The 27,546-nt window shown below is 35.5% G+C and overlaps 1 protein-coding gene across 2 annotated transcripts; it reads left to right on the forward strand.

The window, feature by feature from the left end:
* Positions 1-729: 729 nt before the first annotated feature.
* Positions 730-27,546, forward strand: LOC132097535 (golgin subfamily A member 1-like). Of its 2 annotated transcripts, XM_059503317.1 has the most exons (22): positions 730-904; positions 7,009-7,099; positions 7,771-7,845; positions 10,198-10,328; positions 10,487-10,615; positions 10,862-11,031; positions 11,276-11,387; positions 13,389-13,484; positions 14,034-14,159; positions 14,245-14,340; positions 14,550-14,645; positions 14,722-14,817; positions 15,073-15,225; positions 15,304-15,399; positions 15,922-16,011; positions 16,127-16,229; positions 17,469-17,629; positions 17,725-17,877; positions 23,286-23,345; positions 23,442-23,708; positions 24,947-25,033; positions 26,314-27,546. In XM_059503317.1, the coding sequence occupies exons 1-22, from the start codon at positions 779-781 to the stop codon at positions 26,389-26,391; spliced, it is 2,592 nt and encodes an 863-aa protein (XP_059359300.1). In that variant the 5' UTR covers positions 730-778; the 3' UTR covers positions 26,392-27,546. The 2 variants fall into 2 exon arrangements, with proteins under 2 accessions (XP_059359300.1, XP_059359301.1); XM_059503318.1 differs by lacking the exon at positions 7,771-7,845.

A 27,546-nucleotide genomic window follows, 5' to 3' on the forward strand; every position in this document is an offset into this window, starting at 1 on the left:
ACAATGAACCTCAGCTCTGTCAGAGTCTATGGAGTTTTTTTTTACGGTAGGTTTATTTAGTTGGTTTCGTAAAGGAGGTGGACGAGAGCTAACATTAGCTAGATGTGTTTACAGTTTTTCTGTTATTGCTCGGCTCTGGGCTTTCTATCGAGAGATTTTAGTGGATGTTGTCATACACTGTTAGCATGCGATGGATGAATGGTTCTGCCATCAAACTTACGTGTAATAATCAAATCGGACACTTGTTAGCTTACTACAATGTCGCATATCAAGACATGTAAGCATTCATGACAAACAATCATGTAAACAACATGAGTCTCTTGGCACATTCAGTCTATTCTAAAACCTAAAATTTTACTGTATTGTCAATGTCTTGCTTAAAAACAAATCCCCTGCTTTAAATTATCCTGAACTTGAGTATCAATAATGTAAGTGTAGTACTATTATTTACGTCACCTCCACTAACTAACGTTATATAAACGGGTGCAGATGCAGGCTGTCAGCACAGCAAACTCATTTCATTCAGAAAAGTATCTGATGGTTAAAAGCCTTGTTTGATTGGATTAGTTTGACCACTAGATGTTAATGTAGTCCTAATGTTGTGATTTTCTCCACAGAGTCATGGCAGCAGAGAGTAACACCAGAATGAGATCTGCTTACGCTGTGAATATAAGACATTCTGCTTTCCGAGGACCCTAAGGTGTCTTGTTGACAGTTGAGGAGACGTTCAAATCATTGCTTAACACACACATATATACGCTACATCTACACTACAGAGATGTTCGCGAAGCTGAAGAAGAAGCTGGCGGAGGAGGCCGGCACCGGCCCTCGATCAGGCCGAATCCCTCGCTCCATGAGCAAAGAGTCCATCACTTCTGTGGGCGCAGATTCTGGTGATGACTTTGTGAGTAGATCTCTCTCTGCTTTTGTGCAATTCTCAGTCTCCAGCTTCTTGCGATATCATATCTCCATGCAATTTTGAGACTTATACAGTTGTTGGGTCTGTTTTAACATTTCTAGCTGGTGATATTACCAGGAAATCTCGATCGTAGCACGATGTTACTGCTTTCTTCATATTAATGTATAGTCTTCTTTTTCAAACGTTAATGTATTGAGTGCTTTTATTTGCTACACCATTATTAGTGCATTTCACTATCATTCAAAAGTTTGAGGTTCGTAAGGTTTTTGGTAAGATCGATGCATTCATTTGTTTAAAATACATTTAATTGAAATAAATGTTTTCTATTTTAATTTGTGATGGCAAATCTAAATATTCAGCATCTTCTGTACTGTTTATTCTTGGCTTATTTAGAGTTTGGATAATGGTCAAAAAGTAATAATTTTGTGTTATATTTTACTCTCAGGCATGCAATGAATGGTGGTTAATCTTTATATATATATATATATATATATATATATATATATATATATATATATATATATATATTATAATGAAAAATGTTACTAAAATGTTATGGGAATATTAACAGAATATTGTAATCATTCAAATTATCCTTTTATAACAAAATAATTTACACCTTCCAAGTGTACTTTAACATCTAGGTATCAGTGAAGTGCCAGCTAGGGCTGCAACTAACAATTATTTTGATAATCGATTAATCTGTCGATTATTTTTACGATTAATCGGTTTATGTACTTATATTTTAGTTTTTTCCATTTTTTCCCCAAGTAAATTATTAATAAATGGTCTTTATCCTTCAGCATAGATTTTTAAGAGATTTTAACCATTTTGCACTGTCATATCCTAATCAAAAATATACCTGGAGTTGTTTTATTGTGTTAGTAATCCTTTGTGGAACTCTTCTGCAATCAGAACACTGACCCATACTCTAGCAAATTTCACAAGGAGATTTCAAATAATGTTTTCACCATGGCAGTCCTTAGAGCTCCTAAAGTAGTTTAACATCCCGAACGAAGCTTATTAAGGAATCTTTCAGAACATATTTTCACGAAGAATAAGGATAAAACAGAATAAAATTGCAGTGCATTGTATTTTATTATTTACTGGGAAACAGCTTTATAGCTTTTGCTGTGAAATTGTAAACAATCCTTCGAATAAAGTGCCAGTGGCATGAAACCTGAATGGAACTCACAATTTAAAGTAAAATCCATCAGAAGGTTGTCCAGAAAAAAAAATTGGACAGTCACACACAAAAAACCTGCTGTGTGAAAAAGAGCAGTGAATACTTAGAAAAAAAGTGCATTTCAAATATCTTTAAACATTTACCTCTCTCATTCAGTCATAATTAGGCTGCACGACTGAATTTTGAACTGTTAAACGACAAACTGATCACAGAACATGTTTGTAAAGCTTTAAATGTTAACTGTTAAAAAGCAATGTTATCAGCTTTTACGACTAAACATTTGCAAACAACATTGTACTGGAGAATCTGCACAAATAAAAGTCTTAGGGGCCGTTCACATATCGTGCCTAAAAACGCGTGGACAACGCTAGGCGCGCCGCTTTCTCCTCCTTTCCAAAGCGCTCGTGCAGTATGGCGCTCGCTTTGTGTCATTCGGCGACGAGACTGACAAGCACGACAGATAACACACGTGTATACATGCATGTACGTCTCCATTTGTTTTATATGGAGACGTACACGCAAATATCACGTCACGTAGACACGTCAATAACGTGTAGCTGTTGATTTTTACAGACGTGACGGCGGCGTCACGTTAGAAGTTAACGTGTGGATTACGTCTGTACGTCTTAACGTCTGTACGTCTGCCCGTCTTAACGTCTGCCCGTCTGCACGTCTGTACGTCTGCCCGTCTGTACGTCTGCACGTCTTAACGTCTGCCCGCCTAATTTTCCTTATTTTCCTCATACTTTTACTGTTATAGACATTCTAGATAATCTTATTTTGGCAGTTTACTTAGAACTACATTGGATTTATTTATTTTTATAATGCTGAATGTTAAGTAGGCTACATACATTTGGTATCCCAATGATATACAAGTCTATTGTCATGTATATACGATCTTATGAGAGACAAATAAAATGGGCTAGTAAAATTCAGAAAAAGTGTGTCATATTATTATTTGTTTGTTTAAGATTTGTTAAAGCCCTGCAGCAGCCGGTCTGCATGCCTCAAGTGTGTGTGTGTGTGTGTGTGTGTGTGTAGTTCAGATACAAAAGCCATCTGAAATGTTCTTCTAGAATGATAATTTTTATCAAGCTCGTATGTTTAAGTTCAGGAAATTCACTTAAATGGCAATGAAAATTACCTATTAATTATCATTTAAGTGAAATCACTGAACTTAAACATATGAGCTTGATAAAAATGATCGTTCTAGAAAATAAATTCAGATGGCTTTTGTATCTGAACTCTTCATTCATATATTATATATATATATACACATATATATATACACATACATACACACACACTCTGTATATGTGTGTGTGTGTTTGTGTGTGTGTGTTACATTGTCTCTATAAAGTATATTTGCTGTATTATGTAATGCAAGTGGAGTACGTATACAGTATTACAGTACAGAAAACAATGTCTGATTACACACCTGTTCTGTCTACAAACTTTTGAATGATTGAAGACACTGTTGTTCTCCTAACATTCGCCTTTACCTTTTGACACCCCGTCATTGTAAGGTCATGACTGATAACATTGTCTGCAATAGTGTCCTTATTTCATTAGAAACATGTCCACAATCTTGACCTCTTCCACTGTTTTGCCTCCGTACCCTTCTTCCACCACACATCATTACTCCTCTTCTTCGACTGTTGACCCTGTTTGTTTCTGTGTTGTTCTTCCATTATCTAAATGTGTGACATTGAGTTGTGCTCTGTCAATATGCTTGTCAAATGAAGCTTCATGAGCTATTTCAGAGACCTAGTTGATTTAATGCTTTACATTCCCCTTAATTAGTGAAATGTAAAATTTATAGCCAAGACACTGTCATTAAAACGTTAAAATGTAGCATGTCATGGGACAACCAACAACAGCACATACATTTAGACTATACCCATATTTCTATTTATAACGCAGCCACTTTAAATTCACATAATGTTTCACTTCTGAGTAACAGAAATATATATATATATATATAATGAAAATGAATTGCCAACATACCAAGGATATAAAAAAATACCAAGTAAAACACAAATTTGTAAATATTTGTTTGAATGTTTCTGTTATGAGCAGTTTTTAGAAAACCAGAAAGCCTGTAAATAAACAATATATTAATGACTGGCATTTCACACAATAGGCTAGTCAATGAAAATACAGTTCCAAACAGCACCACAGCAGAACAACTGCAATTGTCTAAACAGAGTAGGCTAGTTGTGTGGATGTTAAAATATATTTGTGTTTTTGAAAGAATAGGTTGAACATCAACCAGTAATCTCAATAGAAGAGGGCCTTGGCGCCATCTACTGGCAATTATATTGATATTTAGTAGTTTAATATTTATTTAGCCTCCGTTCATTTCGGCATTTACAACTCGGTTTAAATGAGCTTGCTAGAAGTTCATAGTACGATTTTTTTATAACATCGAATTTAAGAATATAATTAAGTAATGCATCCACTCTACTATGGAGCTTTTTTATTATTATTATTGTAGCCTATAGCCTATTTCATATTCCCATGCATGATCGTGCATAATATATTCCAAAATACATTCAAAGACTTTTTCTGTTGAGATTAGATTTTTCTTTTTTTATGTATTCAAACCTAAATAGTATTTTCTTAATATTCTTCGAGGATGTTAAAAGCTAGGTCTATGTTAAATAGCTATTAATGTGATTTTCTCTGCTGGAAATTACTTCATCTAATTTAATAATAGCTTAAATGATCAAATCTTCTAGCCCACACTGTTCGAACAGTGTCTCAAATAAGACAAGTCCATTCAATTCAATTCAATTCAATTCAAATTTAGTTGTTGGCTACAGCGCTTTTCACAAAACATATAGTTTCAAAACAGCTTTACAGAAAATGCATTTCAGAAATGTACATATAAAAATACAGTTAGTTAGTCAGTCATTTATTAATCCAACAAGTAGCTGCATAAAAGTACGTGCGCTATTTTTAAATTAGCCAAGGCACGTTTTGCGTTCAAACGGGCAGACGTGCAGACGTTCAGACGGGCAGACGTACAGACGCGCAGACGGGCAGACGTTCTCCACACGCACGTTATCACGTCTTTAAGCTTGGTTAGGAAAGAAATGACACAAAGCGAGCGCCATAGTGCAGAAGCGCCCCTGAGGCGTCTGCCTTTGCTAAGCAACCATGACGTGCTCTCTCCTTGAAGACGCGGAAATTTCAGCAAAGGATAAATGGATTTGCAGCTCAAAAAATCGCTTGCAGTAGCTCTGCTACTAAATTTATTTCAAAATGGAAATCCATATACAACTATGATCAGCTGTTCCTTTCATCTTGACTGAGCTTTTAACGTTGTTACGGGAAAGGATGAAGCTGATTGGTTAGTTCTTGTCACATGACCTGCGGTGCGGTTGCTGCATTCTGAAAAGTTGAGATGTTTTTAACTCGATGCGGTGCGGTGTTGGAAATAACGAACTTGAGCGCGCAAAAGACGCGATATGTGAACGTCCCCTTAAACAGTTCAGTAGTGCAGAGTTTACAGGTTACTCTTCTTTTTTGAAGGCTCAAAGTAAAGTACTCCCAGTCTCCCACATCCCGCTAAATGCTGCAGAGACGCTGTTCGGGAAGCACGTGACATAAAACGAGGCCAGCTATTGGCTATTCGCTACTTCTCCTGCTGTACTGGCTGAGTAAAACCTCCGGTGGCTCATTACTGCCACACTTTGGTCACCGCAGATTTGAAATATGCACGAAATGAGCCGCTTACGGCAAATAAAAGTTATTTAGCAACGAATCGATGACTAAATTAGTTGACAACTATTTTAATAATCGATTTTTATCGATTAAATCGATTCGTTGTTTCAGCTCTAGTGCCAGCTGACACATTTTGATAAGATGACTTTATTTCCTGTTCCAAAAGCAGATTGGCGCTAATAAATCAGCATAGTAATTATTCCTGTTTCATATGACTGGCATATTTACAGTATCCATTCTAGAGAAAGTTATATGACTGTGTACTGACTGTGTTTGCACAGTGCTGCACCTGAACAAACTGGTAGTATGATGAGGTTTATTACTAGAGTGTTGTGCTATGCTTCTTTGGTAAACCAGTGAGTGTCAAATAATGTCACATGCTTCAACAAACCAGTGTAACCTGACACTCTTGTCCTATAGCAATTAATGGCAAACATTCTCAGGGTTAGGTTCAGGTTGGTTCAGGTCTTTTGCCCTAAATAATTAATGCTGTAGGCTTGTTAGAGGATGAGAGCAGTATCAGTAACAGGTCTAAATCAAAGCCAGCCTTATATAGTAGATGTTTTGCTGAGAGAAACCAGTGGGTTTGGACCCCAACAACAACAATGTAAATTAATGTTAATAAATACGTACAATTCAGCATTTGTGGTATTCCTTTGTTTTTGTTTTTACCCCATACATAAACATCACCCTTTTGCATTCTGTAGTTCTTATAAAGGATGTGCAATTATATTTCTCTGATATTAGTGTTTTGTGTTCTTCTAATTTATTGCCATTGGTCAGTATTGTATATTTAATTTTTTCCACAGTTTTTTTTTTTTTATTTAGAGTGTATTTGCTGTCATTTAATGCTCATTAACTCATTGTACAATAAAATCTTTAGACATTTTTCAAATTAATATTTTTTTTACTGTACTTAGAACTGATTTTTTTATTTTGAAACTCTTAATTAGTTTTATTTATATTTTACTTGTTAATACTTATTTTAATTTTAATTTTCTAATAAATCTTGTTAGTGATTGGCTATAACACTGGAATAACTAATACTAAAAAATACTATAAATAATATGTAATCAGTATTAAATGCTAAATAATACGAATCAATATATTAGCCAGATTCTTTCCCATGGTATATTTTAAATTAAATGTCTCCGTTTCTGTCATTCACTCTTAGGCTTCTGATGGCAGCAGCTCCAGAGATGATGTTTCTTCTCAGATTCAGCGCAGAAACGACCAGATACGAAAGCTGGAGGCCAAACTCTCAGGTATCACCGAAACAATACAGTGAAGCTCATGTAAACACAACAAGAGAAAAAGACTGAAAGGAGGAAAAAGATACTAAAGGCCAGTGTGAAGGCTTTACAGAACGTCAGTGGAAATCAATGAGAAAAGCAAAAACTAGAGACAGGCTGTTAAGTGTACATCCTTCTCACCTGCCACTTTTACATGCCGAGTCTATTTCAGTGTGTAATTGGACACCTCTAAACCCTTTATACCTTTTGCCACAGTGGATATGTACAGTATAAAGCACATGACATTTGATAGATTTGACACAAAACAAGCCAGGAATGAATGCAAATGTCTCCACTGTAACGGCCTGGACAAATCTGCATAAATAATAGATTCCTGGCTCTCACTATCAGCCTGCCGTGGTATGTGATTACATTAAAGTCCTTTAGCCCTAAATGAGCAGTACTAGATAAGATGATTGCATAATTGACCTGATCTATTAGTGTAGAGCTCAAAGGTCAGTCATTGTTCAGCCTCACAATCAGTCTGGTTTTCTCATCTCAGAAAATCATTCTGTTTTTCCCTCCATTTGTTTATCTTCTCAATCATATTTATCCCTTTGTTTTGTCCCTCCTCCCACCCTCCCGTGCTCTGCCTCCCTCCGGGGTGTTTTTGTGTGTGTCGGTATCCCATTGCCCAACCCTAGACTACGCTGAGCAGCTTCGGCTAATGCAGAAGACCAAGGAGAAGCTTGAGATTGCATTAGAGAAGTATCAGGATTGTACGTACCGTTCTTTTCCTCCCGTTTTCGCCTCTTCCTTCTTTTGGCTTTCTCTCCTCTGCTCTGTTTTCCATTCGTTTATCCAGTGCTTCTACACAAACCTCACACAATTCAAGCATACATTTTTATAGACAAATAAGGTTGGTTCTTGATCAGAAAGCAAAAAATGTATATAGTTAATTCGCTTTTTGGGAGTTTTCCAAACCTGGGAAATATGTGTCTGAGGCCATGGCTTCTGAGTTTTAGAGGTGAAGTCTGTAGAGCAAACACGCTGCTTTAAACTATTTTTGCGAGGGTGACATTGTTTTTTGTGCCTGTAGCAACCTAATCACATTTCTAGACATACCCAAAGTAAAAGGAAAAATACACTGATTAGAATCAACTAAAAATACTTGTATATACTAACAGTCTGTTTTACAGCTCTACTAACAAGGACTCTTGGATATAACTGCTTTTTCCAATAAAGTTAGATAAATGAAACTAACAAAGGTAACAAAATGAATATTTTATGTGTTGTTGTGTAAGGTACTTTACATACTGTATGTTGGGTCTAACATTACCATCTGTGGTAACGCCTAACCAGTCATTTCATGTTACATTTATCTGTTCTAAAGGAATAGTTCACCCAAAAATGACAATCTGCTGAAAATTTACTTGGGCCATCCTAGATGTAGAAAAGGTAGTTTCTTCTTTGGAACAGATTTGGCAAAATTTAGCATTCCATCACTTGCTCATCAATCCTCTTCAGTGAATGGGGGCCATTAGAATGAGAATCCAAACAGCTGGTAAAAACATCACAATGATCAACAAGTAATCCACAGAAGAAAATGTTTTTATGGACTGGTGTTTTAGTCTGAAGCAATGGTTTAAAGTTAAAATGTCTTAAGGATGGATTTGTTTCTTACAAGCTTGCAGTTTTTTGCTTCACAGATTATTGTGATGTTTTTATAAGCTGTTTGGACTCTCATTCTGACGGCACCCATTCACACTGCAAGTGATGTAATGCTCTCCAAATCTATTCTGATGAACTCATTTACATCTTGCACGGCCTAAAGGTGAGTACATTTTCAGTACGTTTTCATTTTTGGGTGAACTATTCCTTTAAGGGTTATAGAAATAAACATATGTTTACTGAATTAATATTTAATGTACTTTAATAAAAATATAAGCTCCACATTTCTGCTTTTAAACCCTTCAGATCTCTTTCCTATTAAACCACCAATACAAGTATATTTAATGTAAACATGTTTGCTGCTAGTTTGCAAACGTGTTTCACACGTTTGCAAAGAAGTTTCTTCTGTTCATCAAGCCTGCATTTATTTGATCAAAAATACAGAAAAAAAGCAGTAATATTGTGAAATATTATTAACATAAAATAATAGTTTTCTATTTGAATATACTTTTAAAAAATAATTTATTCCTGTGATGCAAAGCTGAATTTTCAGCATCATTACTCCAGCCTTCAGTGTCACATGTAACATCCAGTCTATCACATGATCATTTAGAAATCATTCTAATATTCTGATTTATTATGAGTGTTGGAAACAGTTCTGCTGTCTAATATATTTGATGAATAAAAGGTTAAAAAGAACTGCATTTATTCAAAATAAAAAAAAAATTCTAATAATATATATTGTAATAATATATTTTCTTTACTATCACTTTTTATCAATTTAACACATCCTTGCTGAATAAAAGTATTGATTTTATTTAAAAAAAGAAATAAAAAAAATTACTGACCCCAAATTACTGACCTGTAGTGTATATTGTTTTTACAAAATATTTATATTTTAAAAACATAGCTTCTTTTTATTTTTTACTTTTTATTCATCAAAGTATCCTAAAAAAGTATCACATGTTCTGAAAAAATATTAAGCAGCAGAACTGTTTCCAACTTTGATAATGAATCATCATATTAGAATGATTTCTAAAGGATCATGTGATAATGATCCTAAAAATTCAGCTTTGCATCACAGAAATAAATGATCATTTAAAGTATAATAAATTTAAAAACAATTATTTTAAATTTTAATAATATATCACAATATTAATTTTTTTCTGTATTTTTGATCAAATAAATGCAGGCTTGATGAGCAGAAGAAACTTCTTTCAAAAACATGAAAAATAGTAATGTTTCCAAACTTTTGGTCTGTACTGTGTATATATATATATATATATATATATATATATATATATATATATATATATACTTATTCTGAAAATATTTAAATGATCATCCGTGAAAACTAAGCCTGCAGCATAGATGCAGCCTATAGATATTATGCTGAAAATGATCTGGAATATGTATTTAATAAAGATTAAAGCAGAAGTCTTATTTCTGTGTTCAATCAGCATCCATGCGCAAACTTCAGGACCAGAACGAAGCTTTCCAGGCCAACAGAGCCAAGATGGCAGAAGGCATGGCCTTAGCATTAGAGAAGAAGGACCAGGAGTGGATGGAAAAGCTAACTACTCTGGAGCAGGTAAAGATCATTTGCAACATATCGGATAAAGGTTTTAGGAAGGACTGTCGAGCCTGACTTGTCACTCTCAGTTTAAAAGCATCCCATAAATTATTATTTCAAACATCAGTGTTTTATAGCCTATATTATAAATGTTTTGTCTTCTTTCTCTCGATCAGGAGAAGTTGTCACTGGCAGCTCGGCTAGATGAGATGACGGAGCAGAGTTTAAGTCTGTTCCAGAAGAGAGATGACCTGGATGAGCTGGAGGGCTTTCAGCAGCAGGAACTGGCCAAAGTCAAACACATGGTCGGCACAGTGTACTCTTTTATTAGTTCTTTATAGCAAGAGTAGCGTTAATACAGACTTGCACACATCACCTTCCTTCACATTCCTGCACTCAACACTATTTTTTACATTGATGCATATCTAAATTAAAGGGATATCAAATCTAACACCCAGAAAACACAGATTCATATACACTGCAGAATAGACAAGAAGTTCCATCTTATTCCCAAACTGTTTAAGAGGCCTGATCATAAATTTGTCCTGCAGCTGCTGAGGCGAGAGGAACAGCTAAGTCAGCGGGAGAAAGAGCTCAAACTGAGAGGAGAAGAGCTGAACACAGCGAGACTGACACTGAGCCAAACCCAAGACAAGCTGTATGAGCTGGGAGAGGAACACGAGGAGATGTGCAGGGTCAACTCGCAGCTACAGGCCCAGAGGTGTGTGAAGAAATACAGAAGAACCTGACTTCCATAAAGGAGTAGTTCACAGCCTGATCCACTCCTACTGCAAAATATATGGAATGGGATGGAAATGTTTCAAATACTGTCGAGACATCCATTAAACATTTAAACACACAGGCTTTGAAGGAATTGTTATTTCTGAAGAAGATTCTTTCAGAAAACATGATGATATCTAAAGGATGAGAATCAAATCTCCAGTTTGTCCACCTGTCTTTCTTAGGGATGAGTTGTTGAGTGAGAGAACGGAGGCTGAGAGGAGGGTTGTGGCTCTGGAGAGGAGAGAGCAGGAGTTACAGCAGCTGATCCAGCAGGTGTCAGAGGACTTCCAGAAGGTGAGCACTTGGCAACCTTCAGCTCAGAAGAACAGAGCCACACCTCCCTTCAAAGTGTTTTCAGCCCACCTTGCACTTTATCAATTCCTTTCACTTTTTATATATATATATATATATATATATATATATATATATATATATATATATATATATATATATATATATATATATATATATATATATATATATATATATATATACAGTATATATGACCCTGGACCACAAAGCCAGCCACAAGTGTCAATTTTTCAAAAATAAATAGAATAAATAAGCTTTCCATTGATGTACTGTATGGTTTGTCAGGATCAGACAATATCTGGCCGAGATACTACTATCAGAAAATCTGGAATCTGATAATCTAAAAATACTGATTATAACTTTAAATCGCCTTTAAAGTTATCCAACTGAAGTTCTTAGCAATGCATATTACTAATCAAAAGTTAAGTTTTGATATATTTATGGCAGGAAATTTACAAAATATCTTCATGGAACATAATCTTTACTTAATATCCAAATGATTTTTGGCATAAAAGAAAAATCAATAATTTTGACCCATACAATGTTTTTTTTTTTTTTTTGCCTATTGCTATATATATATATATATATATATATATATATATATATATATATATATATATTATGGGTGGCACGGTTCGCTGAAAAAAAGCCGTACCGTTCGGTTCACCACACACGGTTCGGTACGCGCTGGGACCGCGGTTCAACTTAAATCCAAAGCATCTGTAATATGGTTTGCTATAAATAGCAGTTAATATGTTTCTGTTGATGGATGCACATTACAACAATAGCGTTGAGAAGAAAAAAAACCTGGAAAAACCATTCATGTATTTAAACTAAACTCAGTTTAAACATTTAAGAGGCAGAGGACACGAGCTCGCGCTCACAGTGAGAAGATTTGTGCATGCGCTCATCAGAAGTGCGCAAACCCATGCCAAAGAATGCATGCAAATATAATATCTCTCTGAAGTATTGTTTAAATGGACAAATTCAGACAAAGATTATGTCAAAATGCCCGTCTTGGTAAGTATCCTACAGCAGACATAGACGGCTGAACGCAGGCCACTGTATCAGTGCATTCTCTTAAAGTGACAGTCTTTATATTAATCGAACAGCAACAACAAAGAACACTCACTGCTCTTGATTAAAAAGCTTTTATAACTTTAATAAAGAATTATCTTTTATATAGTTTGTATATTAGTAATATGCAATGCTGTTTTACATTTGATTACTTTATTCAATTTCTGTACCTAAAAACTTATGCTAGACCTGCCAAAAAAAAAAAAAAAGAAATTACTGTTTATTGTTTGTATCTTTACTCTATTGTATTTATGTGTACTTCTGCTTGTAGTTGGATACAAATATTCTTCTTTGTTTTTATTAGAAAGTATAGTTTTTCCATAAACATAGCACATACCGAACTGTACCGAAAACCGTGACTCTAAAACCGTGAAACAAACCGAACCGTGAAAAAGTTGAACCGTGCCATCCCTAATATATATATATATATATATATATATATATATTAGGGATGGCACGGTTCAACTTTTTCACGGTTCGGTTTGTTTCACGGTTTTAGAGTCACGGAGAGTTCTTGGCTTGTTTTATTACACCCAAGTAATATACTATTTATAATATTTCCATGTTATTATTTTTCATTGTTTTGTCGCAATATGTGTGCAATTACATGTTAGGTCTGTTGTGGATTGCAATTGCAGTTGACTATGGAAAAATTTGCTATTGTTAAATTCTTGACTCATTTCTAAGAAAAAAAAAAGCTTAAATTCATAAAACCTTAGCATAATCTGTTATATTTAAACATTTAAACCCTTCCTTTCATAAATTGCCCCTGAAGCAACCATACGATCCTGAGGAAAAGAGTCAAGATCTGTTTGAACAATATGGAATATGTTTTCTGTTTTGGTTGAACGGTATGATAAAAATAATTTCCACATTGTTCTGTATTGTTTCTTCTTTGTTTTCCAGGCACAAGACAATGCACAGGCACTAGAGAAATCAATGGAGCAGCTCCAGTCTGAACACAATAAGCTGAAGCTAGAGCACGAGCAGCACAAGAACAAGGTCTGATTGACTCAACAAAGAATCCATTGATATGAAAGCCTTCTCTCATTTGCAAGTGAAAATTACTGTCTGCCAATGTGCTAAATTATGCAGGCACACACGTGAGTGGCATCTAATCGAAACCTGTAGGCTATATGATTACATCAAAATAAACGCTTCCTAATTATTAGGACTGACAAAATCGAACTATATATACAAATGACATTTGTTTTAAATTTTATATTCAAGTGATTTTTAAGACGGCATATAAAGATAAAATAAATTTGACAATGCATTTTGAGATACTGTCACTGCACTGCATCTAGCTGTTCTTATTAATGAATTTTAAATCGTAAGATTATTTTAATCTTTACTTATGGTAGTTATTGGTAAATATTGCATACTAGGGATTTTCAGATGTTCATGAAGTGATTAGTCAGGGCAGCTGTTGATTCGATGTGATGTGTATATGAGAAATATATATATCTTATTGTGCCCGAACACTCTAAATGCAACAACATTTCAATATTACATTGTTATAACTCTTCATACTGGACTGTGATTGGTCAGGTTGCAGTGACAGAGGAGGAGAGAGAGCGTCTATTGGCTGATCTGCAGGAGAAGGCTGCTTCCTTAGAGAGGAGACTAGACGCAAACCTCTCTCAGGATGAGCACCTACAGGAACTGTTCAAGGAGGTCAGAGGACACTATATACAGTACACACTTATCATCTTACTGCAGTTTCAGTCATCTAATATCTGAATGCTGTGTGTGTGTGTAGAAGTCTTCATTAAAGCAGAGGTTAGAGGAGGCCAGAGGAGAGTTACTGGAGGAGAGAACAAATCACTCCACTCCAGTCAGTTCACTGGAGGCCCAGGTAAACCCCAGCATCTAAACTCATGATGCTCTACTTAATGTTTTTAATATTGTGATTTCCAGGAAAAGTCATGAAAATAAATGAAATGTTAAAAAATGTATATATTTTTATAGGAAAATAAGAGAGTATTCACATCTTGTTCTTTACACCTTTTGTACTGTAATAACTTTAATTCAGTGACAACATTTCAGTTTCTTTTTTGTTTCCAGATCTCTCGGCAGAACGCCAGCATCACAGATCTGCAGACTCTGGTCAAGCACAAAGACGATTCATCCAAAGCTTACAGAGAGAGGACAGACGTACAGGTGAGTTAAGCCACAGCTAACCCACAGGTCACGTGACTGTGGCTGAAGGATCTCAATGATGTGTGTGTTGTGTCAGATATCAGATCTGGAGCAGAGGCTGGCTGACTGCACTGAGACGATGAAGAGTCTGCAACAGCAACTTGAAGACAGTGAAACGCATGCAGAAAAGCTGGTGCGTGATGTTGGTCAATGGACAAAGTCTCACCAAACGTCCCAATATTTGGCTCAGTTTGGGTCTCAGTTTGTCACAGACAGTTTCTGCTGAAATGTCGCCCCCTTCTGTCAAATATCAGGCATACCTACTGGGAAGCTAGTATTAGACTTTGAACTTAAGGGGTTTAGAGTTATTAAACAGTTGGTTTTTTAGGAAACTCAGCACCTGGTTAAATCCTTTTAGAGTGTTGACCTCTAACCTTTGTTCCCACAGCAAGCAGAGTGGGCCGAGGAGAGAGAGAGACTACAGCAGCAGGTCTCGACACAGAGACAGAGAGGCTTGGAGAAAACAGCCAGGCTGGAGAAGGAACTTGTTGCACTACAGAGAGAGAGAGAAACAGAGGCGAGCAAGCATCAGGACAACCTGGTGTGTGAAAAAATCACTTTTTCATTTTTATTCAGTTAACATAGGAACGTTATCTGATGCTTGTCTCTTTTTCTCCAGAAGTTACTGGAGGTGGAAAAAGCCTCACTGTTGAAGAGCAAAGCTGAGGTTGACGGCACTGTTGAGAGACTGACAGCAGAACTAGAGCAGTCCAGAGTGAGAATCATCTGCCGCTACAGATTCACTGTGACATTCAAAAGATTGGATAAGATCGATAAGATTTATGCACACCAATGCAGCATTTATTTAATAAAAAACACTGTATTATGAAATATTATTACAGTTTAAAATAAGTGTTTTCTATTTTTATAAATTTAATTTAATTTAAAGTAGAATCTTTCAAAAAATGTATAGTTACATGATCCTTCAGAAATCATTTTAATATGCTGAGTTGTGCTGCTTAATACAGCATTTATTTGAAATCTTTTAAAATAAGTTTTTACTCTCACTTTTGATCAATTTCTATGTCCTTGCTAAATAATTATATAATATAAAATATTCATAAAAGTGTTCATTTCTTTAAAACAAATTCTAACTGACCCCGAACATATGAAAGCTGTAGAGTAAATTAAAATCAAGAGAAAGTAAAAGTAATATTATAAAACAGTCACACAATATCCGAGCTTGAGTTATGTCTCGACCATTATGGCATTTATGTGACACGTGTCGATGTTACAGGCGGAGCTGATCAGCAGACAGATGGTAAGCGTGGAAATTGCCAAAGCTCTGGAGGAAACCAGAAAACAGAGAGAAGAACTCCAACAACAGGTTCATTCACTGGTTTATTGGCTTATCAAACATGCATCCATTTTTCACATGCACTTTTCACTCATAAAGCCATTTACCTGTGTTAGGAAATTGATGTTTTGCTTGACTTTGATAGGTCAGCAAAATGACAGAGTCTCTTGAAAAGGTGGAAAATGAAGTAAGTCGTCTTTCTCAGAATTTAGGAGCAAAGGAGGAGGAACTAAACATGCTGAAGGAAGGTGAGGGACCAGTTGTGTTTTGATAGCCTCTGTCCACCCCTTAAGAACTGCTTCAAACCAGGGCTGTTATAGTTAAAGTTTACAGGGTTAAGCCCCGTTCACACCAAGAATGATAACTATAAAGATAATGATATTAGCATCCACACCAGCGGACATTATACTTAGCACAAGCTTGCCTGTCGCTTTAAATTCACAAACATGTTATAGCATGATGGATTCTGATTGGGTGTCCATGTTTTTATCATTCAGCAACTGGAAAAATCGTTCTGAAAGTTATTCCAAAGATGTTGTTTCTCTGTGCTTTTATTGTTGTAGTTGTGGTGTGGACTCTCTGCTATTCTTTAATATTCAGAACGGTTTTTAGAACTATATCTTTATTGTTATATTTCTAGTTATCGGCCTTGGTGTGAACAGGCCTTTATACTATTTCATCTATGTTGCTAAGGCATCATGACTTATTTTTTATTCAATTTAACTCGATGTACTACAATAACTAAAACTATAAAACTGAATTTATAAAAATAAAAACCATTTAAAATGACAAAAACATGTAACACAATTGCTAAAACTTTTAAATTATAATGAAAATTGAAAATATAAAATTAAAAACTGATTCAATATGTAAAAAAAATTATAATAATACATAATTGTATCTCCATATCAAACCCCTAGTAACCTTTATTTAAAAAATAAATAAAAATATTGTTTTGGTTATACGTTTATTTTGTTTTATTTTTTTCATACTTTTCTTTTTTTATATATATATATATATATACTTTAATGGGCTTTTTTATCATTGAATAATTGTCTTTCATTGTGAAAAATTGTTTTAAATTACCAGCCAAATCATATTTTTTTTAAATAATATTTCTGATAATGATACAAAGATCGTGAAACGATTCATTTCATTTTTATTTGGACACGTCCAAAAGTAATGTTTTTCAGTGAGCAGGATTCGATTTCGTAACTGTTTTGACTCATTGACTCATTCATTTGATTCAGTGAAAGATTTGTTCAAATGATTTAATTTTATGAGCTGTGAGTCTTGAGCAATGTATTTAAAATGAACTTAGGAACTTCACTTCTTGATAAATGGACTACAGTCGTGATTTTTTTGACTGAAGACAACACAACAGACAGATGTGTTAGTCACTGTAGATTAAATCCACTTACGCTAAAAACCTTTCTATGTTTCATAATGGTCGCATTAAAAAGCTTCTGTTTCTTGTTGTGTGTCAGAGCTGCAGGCGGCCCGTAGCAGTCTGTCTTCTCTGCAGGCTGAGTGCGAGTCTCGTCGTTTGGAGGCTGAGGAGCGAGAGCGAGAACACAACTCTCAGCTGACGTCACTTCAGCAGGAAATCCACACAAAAACACAACAACTCTCTACTTACCAGTCACGGGTCAGTGTGCGCTTCATCTCAGCAGCCTGTTGCTGTCAGATACACTGTCTTACCTATTTGATGTTTTTGTATTTCTATATTTTATTGTGATAAAGGTGTCTGATCTCGAGGGAGAGGTGTTGAGTTTAACAGCACAGTCACATGATGAGTGCGATGGTGAGCAGAACGGGACGGTTACTGTAAGTGATCTTGACCAGTTACAAAAGGTCAATAAAGACCTGGAGCAACAGCTGGCCGAAAAGAACAAGGTGAGAGCAAAGAAACCACTGAAATGAAAGAACATAAGCTGAACTCTTTCCCAGCCAAACATGAAATTTTCTGTTATTCATGTGACAGTGCTTCCCTGCCAAACACAAAATGTTCTGGGTTTCTGTGTTTTCACTGTTATACACTCGGGGGCGCTATTATGCATCTCCTGAATGAGTCTAGAATGTGCCGATCAAAAACACAGGCAAGGAAGACGCAGAAACTAGCATATGAAAAATAATGTGATCATCAACAGTAATTGCATATAAATGAAAACTGCCTAATGTTACAGAGTGAAATGTCAATCCAGATAGTGGTAAAGGCTTGTGCAAGATTTGGGAATACTGATGCAACTTTGCTTTGATAATATTACTGAATATGATCCAGATCAGAGGTGGAAAGTAACGAATTACATTTACTCGCGTTACTGTAATTGAGTAGCTTTTTTGTGTACTAATACTTTTTAAAGTAATTTTTTAAATTTGTAATTTTACTTTTACTTAAGTATATTTTGATTGAAGTATTGTACTTCGCTACATTTTAAAACACATTAATTACTGAGTAAAAAAAATAAAAATAAAAAAAATAAATCGCTCCCTGGAAACTACGGCAGTAAATAATGGGGAGGAGGGCAAACTGGCGCTAAAATCACAAGAAAGATGCAGACGGACAAAACAGGCGTTAGTGGTGCAGACACCGCTGAAAACGAAACCCCGTCATATTTTCTGAAGTTGAACCCGAAGGAAATGAAGTGAACCCCTGGTCATATGTATGCTCTATTATGCAGTGTAAGCTGTACTTGCCAAGGAAGACCAAACTAGCAGCTTATAAAATCTCAACAAGACATCAACCCTTCGCAAGAATGTAGAGGTAAGCTAAATAATTGCATCGTTGCATTGGTGGTTAAAATGAAGCTTTGACATTTTAGCAAGAGGTTTTGCACAAATTAGCCAAAAAGACCGTGGTGAGGAGTGTGCTATTTTTGTTTTAATGATGTGCGCGCGCATTTATAGTGCGTTCTTTCACTGTGTGATTCAGTCTCCTAAAATGCATTTAGAATGATCACAAAATTGAAGATATAGGGGCAGAAAATTCACATATTTATATAATTTCATATTAAATCAAAATCACACAAAGAATGCCATCTTTTCCTCCAAAAATCATCATGAATATATACATTCATATATATAACAGTTCAGTAAACAAGTTAATTAAGAGACTTGCGTTTTAGACACCATATTGCCTTTTTTAGCTCTATTTCTACAACAGAAAATAATTCCAAACACAGCCACCAAAGCACAGTTTTGCGTCTCTGAGCAACGTGACAGTGTTTCGTTTCTGGATGAATCAAACGTTTAAATGATTCGGTTCAATCGCAATGACTCACTTATTAACAGTGACTTGCTGACACATACTGGCCATTTTAATTTCACATTTAAAGTAGGCTATCTTTTGATTTTTTTAAATAATTAATTTCTTATCATTTCAAATGAGTATTCAACATTTTATGTCTTGTATATCAAAACATTATTCATGCATTTGTAACTGCAGGTTAAATGCATTCTTGTCCAGCACTACACAGTGTGATACATCTAAATGCCACTTCCAATGAATCTTCTGCATTTCCTCTGCATTAAAAGATGAGTTTGTTGATACTGATTTCCCTGGCAACAGCCCAAATGTATTATTATTCTAAATAACTGATTCCTTTAATTAAAAACAACTACAACCCGAATTCCGGAAAAGTTGGGACGTTTTTTAAATTTTAATAAAATGAAAACTAAAAGACTTTCACATCACATGAGCCAATATTTTATTCACAATAGAACATAGATAACATAGCAAATGTTTAAACGGAGAAAGTTTACAATTTTATGCATAAAATGAGCTCATTTCAATTTTGATTTCTGCTACAGGTCTCAAAATAGTTGGGACGGGGCATGTTTACCATGGTATAGCATCTCCTTTTCTTTTCAAAACAGTTTGAAGACGTCTGGGCATTGAGGCTATGAGTTGCTGGAGTTTTGCTGTTGGAATTTGGTCCCATTCTTGCCTTATATAGATTTCCAGCTGCTGAAGAGTTCGTGGTCGTCTTTGACGTATTTTTCGTTTAATGATGCGCCAAACGTTCTCTATAGGTGAAAGATCTGGACTGCAGGCAGGCCAGGTAAGCACCCGGACTCTTCTACGACGAAGCCATGCTGTTGTTATAGCTGCAGTATGTGGTTTTGCATTGTCCTGCTGAAATAAACAAGGCCTTCCCTGAAATAGACGTTGTTTGGAGGGAAGCATATGTTGCTCTAAAACCTTTATATACCTTTCAGCATTCACAGAGCCTTCCAAAACATGCAAGCTGCCCATACCGTATGCACTTATGCACCCCCATACCATCAGAGATGCTGGCTTTTGAACTGAACGCTGATAACATGCTGGAAGGTCTCCCTCCTCTTTGGCCCGGAGGACACGGCGTCCGTGATTTCCAACAAGAATGTCAAATTTGGACTCGTCTGACCATAAAACACTATTCCACTTTGAAATAGTCCATTTTAAATGAGCCTTGGCCCACAGGACACGACGGCGCTTCTGGACCATGTTCACATATGGCTTCCTTTTTGCATGATAGAGCTTTAGTTGGCATCTGCTGATGGCACGGCGGATTGTGTTTACCGACAGTGGTTTCTGAAAGTATTCCTGGGCCCATTTAGTAATGTCATTGACACAATCATGCCGATGAGTGATGCAGTGTCGTCTGAGAGCCCGAAGACCACGGGCATCCAATAAAGGTCTCCGGCCTTGTCCCTTACGCACAGAGATTTCTCCAGTTTCTCTGAATCTTTTGATGATGTTATGCACTGTAGATGATGAGATTTGCAAAGCCTTTGCAATTTGATGTTGAGGAACATTGTTTTTAAAGTTTTCCACAATTTTTTTACGCAGTCTTTCACAGATTGGAGAGCCTCTGCCCATCTTTACTTCTGAGAGACTCTGCTTCTCTAAGACAAAGCTTTTATAGCTAATCATGTTACAGACCTGATATCAATTAACTTAATTAATCACTAGATGTTCTCCCAGCTGAATCTTTTCAAAACTGCTTGCTTTTTTAGCCATTTGTTGCCCCCGTGCCAACTTTTTTGAGACCTGTAGCAGGCATTAAATTTTAAATGAGCGGATAAGTGGATAAAAGTGTAAAATTTCTCAGTTTAAACATTTGCTACGTTATCTATGTTCTATTGTGAATAAAATATTGGCTCATGTGATTTGAAATTCCTTTAGTTTTCATTTTATTAAAATTTAAAGAATTCGGGTTGTAGTTTGAGATTAATAGACCTATCCCAGGGGTGTCAAACTCAGTTCCTGGAGGGCGGTAGCCCTGCAGAGTTTAGTTCTAACCCTGCACCAGCACACATATCATGTAGTTTTCAAATAAACCTAAATGATTAGATTAGCTGGATCAGGTGTGTTTAATTAGGGTTATATCTAAACTGTGCAGGACTGTGGCCCTCCAGGAACTGAGTTTGACACCCTTGGCCTGTCCCATTTTTGACTCCCTCCCACTGTTAAAATGTAACTAAGTAATTTTTACTCTGGGTAAATTTTAAATGAGCTACTTTTTACTTTTACTTGAGTAGATTTTTAGACTGGTACTTTTACTTGTACTTAAGTAAAATTTCATTAATGTAATGGTACTTTTACTTGAGTAGAATATTTTTGTACTCTTTCCACCTCTGATCCAGATGTAGTATTCAATAAAAATTCAATTTTTCTCAGCATTTTGCTCAAATGATTTTTTTAGGAAACCTACCTACGTTCAAGTGTTGATTAAAAAACAAACAAAAAAAAAACACAATGCTTGAAGCTAGAATAAAACAGATTTTTTTTTTTTTAAGTAGAGGGTCTGATCTTTATTTTGATGTGTTGCATGTTCAGATATTCATACAACAAAATATTCTGGGGGCCATGAAATTGTAGTAAAAATCAACTTTTTACAAAAACGCTGGCGGGGAAAGAGTTAAAAATGTAAATTATGAGCTATAAACTTGAAATTAAATGTAAGAACATAATTAAATGAAGAACATACTTTTATATATAATCTTATAACTCCAGTTTTTGCTTATTTTACTCGTATAATTATATCCAAGTTCTAGAACAACATATGCTCCCATCCAGATGTCGTCTCTTTCAGGGAAGATCTTGCATTTTCCAACATGACAATGCCAGATCACATACTGCATCAATTACAACATCATGGCTGCGTAGAAGGATCCGGGTACTGAACCTTGGCCCAGAGAAAACGCCTGAGCTTCTGGATCATGTTTAGATATGGCTTCTTTTTGACCTATAGAGTTTTAGCCGGCAACAGCGAATGGCACGGTGGATTGTGTTCACCGACAATGTTTTCTGGAAGTTTTCCTGAGCCCATGTTGTGATTTCCATTACAGTAGTATTCCAGTATGTGATGCAGTGCCGTCTAAGGGCCCGAAGATCACGGGCATCCAGTATGGTTTTCCAGCCTTGACCCTTACACACAGAGATTGTTCCAGATTCTTTGAATCTTTGGATGATATTATGCACTGTAGATGATGATAACTTCAAACTCTTTGCAATTTTTCTCTGAGAAACTCCTTTCAGATATTGCTCCACTATTTTTCGCTGCAGCATTGGGGGAATTGGTGATCCTCTTCCCATCTTGACTTCTGAGAGACACTGCCACTCTGAGAGGCTCTTTTTATACTCAATCATGCTACCAATTGACCTAATAAGTTGTAAATTGGTCCTCCAGCTGTTCCTTATATGTACATTTAACTTTTCTGGCCTATTATTGCTACCTTTTTTTGGAATGTGTAGCTCTCGTGAAATCCAAAATGAGCCAATATTTGGCATGACATTTTTAAAATGTCTCACTTTCAACATTTGATATGTTATCTATATTCTATTGTGTATAAAATACAAGTTTATGAGATCTGTAAATTATTCCATTCCTTTTTAACTCACAATTTGTACATTGTCCCAACTTTTTTGGAATCGGGTTTGTAAATGTGTCTAGTTTCATCTTGCACTATTCATTTGTACATATTAATGTACATTTCAAATACATTTTACAAATAAAATTATACAAAACTTTTAACAAAAACTTTCATTACAAATGTAACCGTATTTTCTGCAAAAAAATGAAAATAGCTAACATAAGCAATCCTGCACTGGATGCAAAAATTAAAATAAATAAATCATAATAATAATATTTACAAAATAATTTCAAGTCACCCAACATTATTTGCACCTGACATTTTGGAAGTGAATGTTTATGAAGTAGAACATTTAGTATCAGAATAGATTGCTTTGAATATTAAAATGTGGAATTTTTATATTATATTATATTTATTAGTATTATTATTTATATAATTTTTGTCAGACAATAAAGCAGCTACAGCAGAGACTAACAGAACTGAAGAGGACATTACAGAAAGAGCTGGTGAGTGTGTTTATGTCAGAGAATTATGTCAGTGTATGCAACACAGTCCACGTCAGCTGTCAGTAATAATTTCCTTCCAATGTGCTTATGTAACAGAAACTGAAGCCAGATCCTGACTCTGAGACGAAGGAGAGACTCCAGGAAAGCCGGCAGGAAAAATCAAACGATAAGACGATCTCAGAGACACCAATGCCCGCCACAGCTCCAGCCCCAGCCCCAGGACTCCCTCAAACTCCAGGCCTGCCTCCCATCACCTCCAACACCACAGTCACCAACAGTTCAGACCTCACCGACACAAGAGAGATCAACTTTGAGTACCTCAAACACGTGGTGCTGAAGTTCATGTCATCCAGAGAGGCAGAGGTGAGGGCTCGATCGCTATCTAAAATGTTTGCTACAGCGGACTGATGTGATGTAGTGTTTCTTGTGACACTTTTACTGTTTTTTACGTTTCTTTTTTTCTTTTTCCTTTCCTTCTCAAAGAAATAAAAAAATTGTTCACCCAGAAATTATAATTGACTCATTATTGGGCTATCCAAGATATAGATTTTTTTTTTTAGCTGCAGTGAATGGGTGACGTCAGAATGAGAGTCCAAACAGCTGATAAATCATCATAATCCTTAAGTAATTATGATATATCGACTGATATTTTGCTGATTTAGGCGATGGTTTAAAGTTAAAAGGCCTTGATGATGGATCCTTTTCTTACAAACCAGCAGTTATTTCCCAGGGCTCTATATATATATATATATATATATATAAATTAGGAGCAGAGGAATTTTGTTTTTACCTTGTAATGGCATTTTTCTAACTTTATTATGAATATATATTTTACGTCAAATTAAAAAATATATATATTTATAAGCTTTTTTTACATTTCTAATTAGAACAATAGAATAAGAACATGCAGAATAAGAAGAATAAGTTACCAATGGTGGCACAGAAGAACATAGAAGTGGCTTGTAGGTGTATTTTCAGACGTTTAAAGAGGCTCAGAGGTGGCACGAGTGCAGTTAAATACATGTTGAGATTAATGTTTTAAATATCCAATTTTGAATATAAAAACATTAATTTAAATAACTGAGAAGATACTTTAAAAATGAAACTAAAACTGGCAGTAGGTGGCAGCATGTCACTGATTTTATCACTGAATCATTGACACACTGGATTTGTTTAAAACGCATGATCGTTCATAAATAAAACACCGCTGTGTTTGAATGGAGAGGCACATCGGCTTAGCTGTGACTTTGTTTGAAACTATTTTAATTGACGAAATACACTTTTCTACATTCAATATAAACATTGTTGCTTTGAACTTCTGTTGATTGAAGAATACATTTGCAAAAAAATATTATTACATCAGTCATCTTTTGTTGCAGTTGCATTTGGTATATAATGCAGATTATTGAAGCAACGGTGTCCTATAAAAGATTTTCTGGTACATCATTGACCCTAATTCTCCTTTCAGCACAATCCAATTGGTGTGTGCATCTCTGATTTTCAAGCACTAGAGAGTCCTCTGCTAACTCTTCACTATAGCAGCATAAGTGAGGCTGGTATGAATTCTCTCTCTCTCTCTCTCTCTCTCTCTCTCTCTCCAGGCTTTCCAGCTCATCAGAGCCATTTCAGTACTTCTGCATTTCACAAAAGAAGAGGAGGACATGCTCAAGCAGACACTGGAGTACAAGGTGTGTGAGAAAAACAAACCTATATGTATAAATCTGGAGGACGACATGTGGAAAGGTCAGCGTGTGTTCCTCTCAAGCGTCATCAAACCCAGCAGCGCTCTCCTCCGCACCCGGGAGCTTGCTGACCTCTCTGCTAAGGCAGCTAACAATGTGGGACAGGATATCTGGCTCACCGCTCTGAATCAAACCATTAGCACTCAGTAAAATGGTCAGGAATAGCAGCTGCCAGGTATTTATAGCTCACCCAAGCAACTGCGCTGGAAATCACTGCACATCACTGTGCTACATTACGCTCACTGATTCACTCCCTGCCGCCCCATTTCAGAGGGGCCCTGGGGTCTATGTGGGGCTTTTGTAGAAAAAAGTTGATGGGTTTTGTTACAGAAGTTTAACCTTATTTGAAATGGGGTTGAATGTCACTAGGGATATACATATTGTTCGTATTTTGAAAGGTCATTATTATTTTTCACTTCTGTGTCTTTCTGTGTGACATCCCGAAAGAGAAATTGCTATTCATCTGTTCTACTGTAGACTTATGATTTGACATTTCAATTAATTTCAAGTGTCTAAAATTGTAGATTGCTGTTGTGTTGGTACTGAGCATCATATTATATAAAAAAAATAAGTTTGTCATATTAGTTGCAGGCCAAAACATGAAAATAATCAACTAAATAATCTGCTATTGGCATAAAAAAGGGGATAATTAATGGCAAACATGTTAATAATTGTAAATAAACATGAATAAAGTCATAATAAAGTGTAATCTTAATTATCATAATAAACATTTATAATAATAATTAGTTAATTGTAATAAAAAAAATAGTTATTTTGTTTGTTAATAACAGCAAAAAATACATTTATTATTAATAATGTAATTTTTTTGAGCATATTGATATTTAATTACTCAGAAGAATGTTTTCCGTAATTACATACCTTTACATAGAAAAGTCTCATTAAGAATTTAAATATTGTGAAATACATTTGTGCAAGATACCTGCATATATGGTACTATAAATAAAAAATGTTTTTTGTTTTTTTATATATATATCAAATAAAGAGTTTCATTTTATGATATATTTTAATGTTTATTATAAATTATATTTTGTTAACAACTGTTTTATCATATAAAAAAGAATCAAATACAATTTAGAAAAAAGTATGAACCATTTATGAAGTTCCTGAACATGTCTATAGTAGTGCATTCACATCATGTGCAATGACAGAATGATGTTTGAATGATGGAAGCACTGTTTGAGTCTCATTTGTTGTGTGTGTTTCAGATGTCGTGGTTCGGTTCCAAGCCCACACCCAAAGGTATCATACGTCCTTCCATCTCAGGAACCTCAAGTTGGAGCTGAAAGACAAAGTGAAAGAGGGAACAGTGAATAATCTCAGTAGAAAACTACTGGCGTCTGAAGGGAGCAATGGTCGACTCCGCAGTTTCAATCTCTGCCTCAACAGTTCCTATGTAGCTCGTGCCCTTTAAACAACAGGACACAAACAACTGTTTTTCCACTAATATATCGCAGGGACTGGACACAAATGCTTTATGAACATCATCTTCTTGTGATCTTTTAATTAATGGTCATCTATCTCACTCATGTACTCTGTAGTCTGCTGACTGGAACAGGATGGAAAACGCTTCTTACTTTCATTTTACCCTTTTCTTTTTTAACTCCAATCTGAGCTCTTTGAAATCAAGGTTGGGCAAATCATATCCATCAGTCCATTTCACTGGTACTTAATAAAGACCACAAACAACTCTCCTTTTCCTCCAGGACTGGACTTCTGTGAAAATCAGGAAAGGGACGTCACGTTATACTGTCGTGATTTTGAATATGTGAAAGCATCTTACTTTAATCTGCCTTGTTTGTGTGTAAAGTACAGTTACCTACAAGTATTTATATATGAATACCTGTATATAAGTGATAAGAGGATTTATAAATCAGTGGATACATAACTTCTGTTGCTTTTTTGTCATCATACAGATGCATTAGTCTCAAATCTGTGTTCATATGAGTGTGTATGTATATGTGTGTGAGATTCTTCACTGTGGGCTTGAAACTGTAATACCAGGCATATATGGACAGACTGAGAAAACGAGCATGCATGTCTTATACCGAATGCTTTGATTGTACATTGGTTTTGAGTGTATACTGAAGCATTTGAGGACGCTTGAAGCCTTAACATTCAAGGCTAACTGCATTTGTATTTCTCTGAGAACGTCAATAGAAGCATCTTTCCTTTGTACATGTGAAAACAAAGTGGTTTTCGATCAAAGCCAGTGTTTTGCTGTCAGAACGATGTAATTTTGTGTGTTTTAACACTAAGGCCACATCAGCAGCACTAAGGTTAACACTGAATGACAGACTTTTCTGGTAGAAACCGCTGACTAGAGACTTGAACATCTTTGCAGGATGCTTAACATGTTTCCTGTTTTTAGAAAAAGAAACCCAAAGATTTCTGTTTTATGTTTAAAGACAGATTGAATTTCATTTCTGAAGCTTGAATCA

Source organism: Carassius carassius, chromosome 21 (genome assembly GCF_963082965.1).
Source record: "Carassius carassius chromosome 21, fCarCar2.1, whole genome shotgun sequence".
Lineage (NCBI taxonomy): Eukaryota > Metazoa > Chordata > Actinopteri > Cypriniformes > Cyprinidae > Carassius > Carassius carassius.

What these genes read in the sequence shown, in the direction of transcription:
- LOC132097535 (XM_059503317.1), top strand. Translation starts at nt 779, where the DNA reads ATGTTCGCGAAGCTGAAGAAGAAGCTGGCGGAGGAGGCCGGCACCGGC. An exon ending in CAGAACTAGAGCAGTCCAGA is followed by an intron (nt 15,400 to 15,921) that starts GTGAGAATCATC and finishes TCGATGTTACAG; the next exon opens with GCGGAGCTGATCAGCAGACA. An exon ending in GGACATTACAGAAAGAGCTG is followed by an intron (nt 23,346 to 23,441) that starts GTGAGTGTGTTT and finishes CTTATGTAACAG; the next exon opens with AAACTGAAGCCAGATCCTGA.